This window comes from Sorex araneus, chromosome 2 (genome assembly GCF_027595985.1).
Source record: "Sorex araneus isolate mSorAra2 chromosome 2, mSorAra2.pri, whole genome shotgun sequence".
NCBI classification, from domain to species: Eukaryota; Metazoa; Chordata; class Mammalia; order Eulipotyphla; family Soricidae; genus Sorex; species Sorex araneus.
This window is the reverse complement of record NC_073303.1, coordinates 381,014,274-381,021,777: the sequence shown is the minus strand read 5'-3', so window position 1 is coordinate 381,021,777 and position 7,504 is coordinate 381,014,274. Positions and strand designations below refer to the sequence as shown.

At 56.7% G+C, this 7,504-nt stretch overlaps 1 protein-coding gene across 1 annotated transcript in view; it reads left to right on the top strand.

The window, feature by feature from the left end:
- Nucleotides 1-1,161: 1,161 nt before the first annotated feature.
- The window catches only part of PARD6G (par-6 family cell polarity regulator gamma), a 94,210-nt gene continuing 87,867 nt past the window's right edge, over nucleotides 1,162-7,504 (top strand). Inside the window, exon 1 of the mRNA XM_055125983.1 lies at nucleotides 1,162-1,439. Within this exon, the coding sequence (XP_054981958.1) occupies nucleotides 1,368-1,439 (72 nt within the window). The 5' untranslated portion in view covers nucleotides 1,162-1,367. The remainder of the gene's footprint in view (nucleotides 1,440-7,504) is intronic.

Here is a 7,504-nt window from a genome sequence, read left to right as displayed (position 1 = left end):
TAAGTGATGTCACCTTTCTTCTTTTTTATTGGGGGTGGGGGGAGGTTGGGGCCACACCCTGCTGTACTCAGGGGTTACTCCTAGCGGGGCTCCGGGGCCATCTGGGACGCCTTGCACACGCCTTGCTCTGTAATAACCCTCTGTAATTTCCCTCGGGCCCTTCTTTTTCACCCAAAAGCCTCCGGCCTCAGGGATAACTGGATAAACAGTTATGGGAGGGGTAGAGGAGGGGGAGTTAGAGACACGTTGACCACTTATTTCGGCTCGCCCCGGGCTAGACTGAGCCTTTGGCTGCAGCTTCCTCCCGAGCCTTCTCCCGAAAGCCCACCCTCCCCACTAACTGGCGACTGGGGCACAAGGCGCGGCCCAAGGAGGTTCGTCACTCTCCACGGCCACGAAGACTCGACTCACGCGCCCCCCGCTGGCCGTCAACAGCACCGCCGCGGCGGGAACCCGGCGGGGGGCGCGCAAGGTGGGAAGGAGGTAAACCACCGGGTCCGCGATGCCTTTTCCCGTTCTCATCGGCGCGTGTGCAGGAGGAAAGTCCAGGGCCTCACACCTGCCCGAAACAGGGACACCCGTGGAGCCGTGGCGGCACACGGACGCGCAGGCTGGCGTGCAGCAGCCCACAGACCCGCGGCGTGGGGGCGGGTCCTCAGGCTGCGGGGGCTGGACTGGGCGGGACGCAGCAGGCGGGTCCTGAGGCCCCGCGGTGGGTCCTAGACGGGTGAGTGGGTAGTCGCAGGGTGCGAGAGGCGGGCCCGGACCTCAAGGCTTCCGCAGGTTGGGGGGCGCGGGGCGGGAATCGGGTGCAGGAGTAGAGCAGCGAGGCGTGGGGCGGGTCACCAGGATCAGGGGCACTGCGGGAGCACGGCCCCTAGGGGCCGCGGGGCCCGAGGCGAGTCCCGGGGCGCCAGCGGGACCGACCGACGCGAGACGAGTGGGTCAGGGAGGCTGAGTTTACGGCCGTGGCGTGGGGGCGGGCCCTCCGGGCGTGGGGGCTGGCGATTGGTTCGGGGATCCGGGGCGGGGCGTGGGGGCGCGGGGCGTGTCCTCGGGCCGTGACATGGGGGCGTGTCCCGAGGTGTGGTCTGGGAGGGGGCGGGCCCTGGGGGTGTGGCCTGGCGTGGGGGCCGGCCCGGGGCGGCGCGCGCCGCGTCCCCCGCTCCTCCCGCGCGCGGCCCCCGGAGTCCCCAGGCGCGCGGCCAGCCCATCTCGGGCCGCCGCTCTCGGAGCAGCCGGGCTGCTGGGCGAGCGCGAGCCGGGGCCGGGCCGGGGGCCGCGGCGGGGGCGCCGCCCCCAGCGTCCTTCTGCAGCCCCCGGAGCGAGGCACGACCGTGGAGACGGGGCTGAGCGGGGCCGGAACCATGAACCGGAGTTTCCACAAGTCTCAGACCCTGCGCTTCTACGACTGCAGCGCGGTGGAAGTCAAGAGCAAGGTGAGCGTGGCCCCGCGGTCTGCGCCCCTGCTCGGCGAATGAATGGGCGCCCCCGGGACGCGGGGGGCGGGGGACGACCCTCGGCGGCCGCAACTTCGGAGCGCGGCGCAGCCCGTGGGACGGGCAGAGGCCGCGGTTCCCCAGCCCCTGCACGGACACAAAGCCCGGCTGACGGGTGGGCTTGGCCGCGGGCCGTCAGGGGGTCCGCGCGGGCTCGGGACCCTCCGCGGGAGCGGCTCTTTGTTCCACGAGCCGGAGCGACCCGGCGCGCCGCACGGTGGGGGGCGGCGTTTCCGGGGCGACCCGGGAGCCGCTCGACTTCTGGGCGGCGGAGCGCCTCCCCCGCGGCTGGGCACGGGCCCTGGAGTTCCCGGCCAGACCCCCGGCCAGACCCCGAGCCCGGGGCGCCCCAGGCCCAGACTCGGCAGGCGCGCCCGGCCGGCGGCCCCTCCCGCGGCCCGCGCCCGGCGGAGCGTGCCCCGACTTGCGGCGCCGTGCGCGTTTGGGTAATTGGCTGATAGCATCTGGGGCTCCTGCCCCTTGCGGGGGCGGCTCCTTCGCGTGAGACGCTTTTGTCTGCTGGGGTCTTGGAGCGGACCCCGCAGGCGGAGGACTAGGGGCCCTTGGCCTTCAGCCGACGCTGCCTGGGAGCCGCGCGACCCTTCCGCCCTTCCCTCCGGGCCCACCGCCCCGTCGGTACCGGTATCGCAGCGCTGGACGGCCCGGGAGGGTAGGAGGACCGGGCTGCGGAGTAACTCTGGGCCGCAGCTCGGTGCTCCCCAGCCGGGTCTCCGAGGAGAGGGACCGTGCGACCCCCGCCGGCCGACGGTGGGGCTCCTGCGCTGTGGGTTTTTCAGGGGGCCTGCCGGCAGGTTGGGAACGATGGGAGTCGTGACTGTGACTTGTCGGGTTTCTTTGTGGTCTGGTGGGACATTTCCCTAGTAAGAACTCACTTCTCCCCAGAGTGCGGATTTTGTGAGTTTCACCCTTATCATCCCCTTTAGCTCCAAATAATCGGTGTTTTGTTAGCTCAGTGGCGATGTGCCTTTACAGGACTCTTGTTCAGTACAGAAGCCACTGAACACGTGTATTTAATATGATGAGTTTCCAGTTTTCAGAGTCACAGATTCACAGTGCTGTGTCTTGTAGCATGCCATCCAGAGCCGGCACTTCCTGGGACCTCCAGTACCAGAGGTACCATCACTTTCCACTGTCCCCAGCCCAGCCCAGTTCATTTCACGCCAGTGTCTGAGGTACCCAAGGCACGTTGTGTGGCCTGCCCCACTGGAGCAGAACCACAACCCCTGGACTCAGTGCCTGCTGTGTTCTGACTGGGTGCTGAGCTTTCCCTGGTGTCTCTCCAGAGAGCAGTCTTGGGAGGGTCTTCCCAGACACCCTTCTGTAGTCGCAGCACCTTCCTCTCTCTACTGGTCTTCCTGGTCTGGTCGAAGGCCACTGGCTACTCCTGCACTCCTCGCTGAAGAGACCAGGGTCACAGCCATGCCTCCAGCTTAGGTTCTAGCTCAATGAACACGCCCTAGGGGTGAGTGGCAAAGCTGACCCGGGAACTGCAGGAAGGGCCACAGAACTGCCTACAGTCTACAGGGCTGTCCAGTGATGGGGCTCAATTTGCTGTTTATCCAGGTTCCAGGAGACTTACTGTGGCTCTTCCCTCCATGTCCATCCCACTCAGCCCCTGTAGTAGTTAGAATCTGCTGCTGTGGAGCTCATGTCTGCTGGCCTTTCACAGGTGGCAGATTCTCTAACAATGGCATCTTTATTTTTCCTAAATGTGGTACAATGCCATAGGTTTACATGGTGGTGGGGGTGGTGGGACAGTGGCACCAGGAAGCTGAGTCTAGCAGTCCTGCTGCCTACTACCCCTGTGAACTCAAGCCTTGGTATTTATCCAAGGACCAGGTGAGTTGATAGGTGGAAGCCTGCAGGTGCTCTAACAGGTGGAGCAAGGGCTGCCCATCACAGTCCTGTGGCTCTTTGGGAGGTGGGCTCTGAAATTGCCTTTGGTCATCTCTAATGTTACGGACTTTGGCAAGGTGAGCCAATTCTCAGTCCTTGGGGACATGTTTTGGACTGAAGCTTTGCTCCCACGTGGAGGAAAGCCTTTACATTTTGGAAGCCCCTTTTCTGCTTTAGTACCTTGTTTCTCCCACAGACCTTGGTACCTCAGTCCCCATTTCTTATTAATAGGGCCATTTCCCACCCTTTCCCCTGTGATTTTGGACTTTTGTTCTCTTTCCTTATGACTTGTAGTTGCAAGTGTCAAGGTTGGTGGGGAAGGGGACCCTACTGATGTCTAGGGGTTGGTGTTTCAGACCCATCAGAGGTATATGGAAGGCTGTGCTGAGAAGGGTACTGCAGAGGTAGTGGATGGAGCTGAGCTGTCATTCGCAGTGAAGAGTGATGGAGCAACAGGACCACTGACTCCACCTGCAGTCTTTCCCACTAGCAACTATGTGTCCAAAAGGTGAACAGGAATACATTTGTCCCATCTCAAGAGGCTCCTCCCTAAGCTAATTGAAACCTCTGGAATTTGTTCCACTGAAATCTCATCTGCTCTCTCAGCCTGTGTACCCTGGTAATATGCCTTTCACATCAGAAATATCTTCTTTAAGAATCAGTGTTATCTCGATGACCCTTACTGCAGAGAAAGCTCATGAAGCCCTCACCAGCTCTCCTCCTCATCCACAACCCTCTTCTCCTGGCCTTGTACTGTAGTCACAGGACGGAGAGAGGAGAGTAACACTATTGAAAGTTGTAATCCTGTTTTGTTGCTTTGTTTACATAACCTAGGGGATTTTTTTGATCTCTGAATAAAAACACTGTCATAGAAGCTTTAGAAACCACTTTGGGCACAAGGGGTGTTCCCTCTTCCGAGATAACCTGTTCAGTATTGCCGTCTCCTGGGCTCTGTGTGGGCGCATGCAGAAATGGGGTCTTGTTCTGTAGTCACGAGTCTTGAGCAGCCTCCTCTTCAACTTCACAGTGGAGTGTTTGTTCATGTTTTTAGAAAAGATTTTAAATGACTGCACAGAATTCCATCTATTGTGTCAACCATAACTGACTTAGCCAATATCCTTTTTGGGGCATTTCCAACCTCTTTCCTATCATAAACTGTGCTAAGAACATCTTCATACTTTAAAATCTTTATATGAAAAGTGTATTTCAAATATACATGACATATGAAGTACATAAGGAATCTCTGCTATTAAAACTCCTACATTTATGGGGGACTGGAGCAATAGCACAGCAGGTAGGGCATTACTGGTGCCTGCTCGAGCAAATTGATGAACAACAGGACGACAGTGCTACATTTATGGGGGTCATACCCTATGTTGCTAGAGAGCTACTCCCAGTGGTGCTGGGCACCCCCAGCCACATTGCCTGGGATTGAACCCTGGGCTCCCACATGCAAAGCCTTTGAGCCATCTTCACAGCCCTGTATTATTTCTTTCTTTCATGGAAGAAATATTGTGCACATTTTTAAAGGCTTTAAGTACACTGAATTCCAGAATTCTTCGGTCAATTGATATGCTCTTTCCTATTTATCCATCCGTCTCTTTTTAGTTCTCCCTCCAAATCTGTTTTCTTACTCTTTCCCAGTGAGATCAGTGAATCACTTTGTCTTCACCTGTGTTCTCCTGGGTTATTAGTAGACTTCGAACTTTTAGGTGTGGGGCTAGCATGTCTATTTTTCGCTACTTGTTTGCTGCGCTTATTTTTTTGGTCAGTGTTCTTACTTTTGTACTGCTTGTCCACAGGAGAGTCTCCAGCACCCACACAGATGGTACTGTGGTGACAGTATTTTCAGTCAGCATGTTTCCTCGGGCCCCCAGATCTTATCTCTGACTGGAGGGAACGCCCTTCCATCTGCTGGGGTGGAGCCTAGGCCAGCGCTCCCCTGGGCTGCTTGGGCACTTGCCTCCCTCGGGCCAGTTGAGAACTGCCTGACACAGTTTGACTCACCTGTGTGTGTTGGCTACACCCTTTCAGATTCTGGTTTTGTTGTATCTTTAGTGCGTGTTGGTTTTTAAACAGGTTTGGTGGCTCGATTTGGGAAGTTGCGTTCAGAGGAGTCTCTCATCCGGGACTGGGGTGGGAGCAGATGATGCTGACTGCTGACCTCTAGAGGTCCCCCACTCACCAGCAGCCTCCCTTTTCCAGGACTTGCATTCCTGACAGGGGTTCCCCCAGGCTAGGGCTGGAGGTGCAGTTTCTCTGCCTGTATGACTCAGAATCCATGACAAGGAAGAGGCACCAGGCATTGTCCCTGAAGTTCTGGACTCTTGGAGGCAGGAGCAGGGAGGAGGGATTGAGATAGTGCACCCCACATCCAAGTGGTGAGAAGGACTGTAGGACCTTTGCTCCACACTCTTCCTTGGCTGTTTGCCTGCAGAGACAGACGCGTGTTCACTTGTCCTTCACTCACTCCTGCTTTTCTGTGAACTAAGGGAGTGAGGGAAGTGCTGAGCCTCTCAGCCCAGCACAGCCCTCAAGCTCTATAGCTAGATGTCTTGAGAAACTCACAGTCTCCTTTTTAGGAGCCTGGGAGACAGCTCAAAGGGCTGGAGCACACGCCTTGCACACTCAAGACCTTAGTCTGATCCCTGGACTCCCAAGCATGCCCCTAATCCTCCTACAAATTAGTCTGGAAAGTGGGCAGATTAAGATGGGGTGCGGGTGGAGTCCTTCATTCTGGTCACCATAGCGTCACCCAAAGCAGACTCTTCTCTTCGAAACCCAGGGTTTCTGGGGCAGCCTGGCAATCCCGTAGGACTCGTCCTTATGCTCAGGCCTCCTGAATTGCCCACCTGTGCTTGTTGCCTTGACATGGCTGAAGCCACTGGTCCCTTGACTGCTGAGCATCTGGATGCCAGTCCTGACACTCCACCACCTGCAGCTCTTTAATCCTCTCTCAGACTCATGGAGGGTGGAGGCCAGTTCAGGAGTCAGAGCATCTCACAGTCAGCCTCTATCCTGAGGGCAGGGGCTTCCAAAGGTGAAGATGCAACTGTTGGTTGAGGTTAGCAGTGTTGGCTTTCCTTTTAGCTCCCAGTTTAGCTCCTTGTTTGATAGTTTGGTAAAGAATTTCTTTTTTAGATTTATTTGTATGTGATGGACTGGAGCAATAGCACAGCGGGTAGGGCGTTTGCCTTGCACGCAACCAACCTGTGTTCAATTCCTTCGTCCCTCTTGGAGAGCCCAGCAAGCTATGGAGAGTGTTCCGCCCGCATAGCAGAGCCTGGCAGACTACCCGTGGTGTATTCGATATGCCAAAAACAGTAACAACAAGTCTCACAATGGAGACGTTACTGGTGCCCGCTCTAGCAAATTGATGAACAACGGGACAACAGTACTATAGTGCAGTGTACGTGATTTGTTTTTATTGAGGTTCCATTTGTGTGTGCATACCTGAAATAGAACTGCCATTGAGGATGGTGAGAAGGTGACCAGTGTGTTTCACCAGCTGACCCTAAACTTATATGAGGGGGTTTGCAGGTGAAACTGGAGATAGGTGAGGGGTGGATGCCTGTACTAGCCAATGCCAGAGCCATGGGGCAGAAGTTGAGACAATAGAAAGCTCTAAGGGCTGAAAGGACTTTTTTGACTTCTGAATGTGCTGCTGTATCAGTGCTCTGGATTCCTCTGTGCTGAGCTAAAGGCCAAGGGCTCAGCCCTGACCCCAGCTCCGTATGCTCCTCCAAAATGGCCAGGCAGACCCTCCCTGGCGGACCCTGTGGCTTGCAGAGCTGTGCCTTTTCCTGGTGGAGATATCACCCTTCCAGTTCTTGGGGCTCAGGGACATTTCCTTCTCTCTCTTTATCCAAAACCAGATCCCTCATTAGACATGCACACACTGGCCACAGAGGACACCAAAGGGTGGCCAGCTTCTTTCTGTGTGTGATGGAGGGTGTCTATTCTATGTTGGGGCACCTTGTCTATCTTTGGGAGGTGTCTTTTCTGTGTTTTGGGTACATATCTCTAGCATTTTACTTGGAGAAAATGAAGGAAGGTTTTGCCGGTCAGTGATAGTACAACTGGTAGGG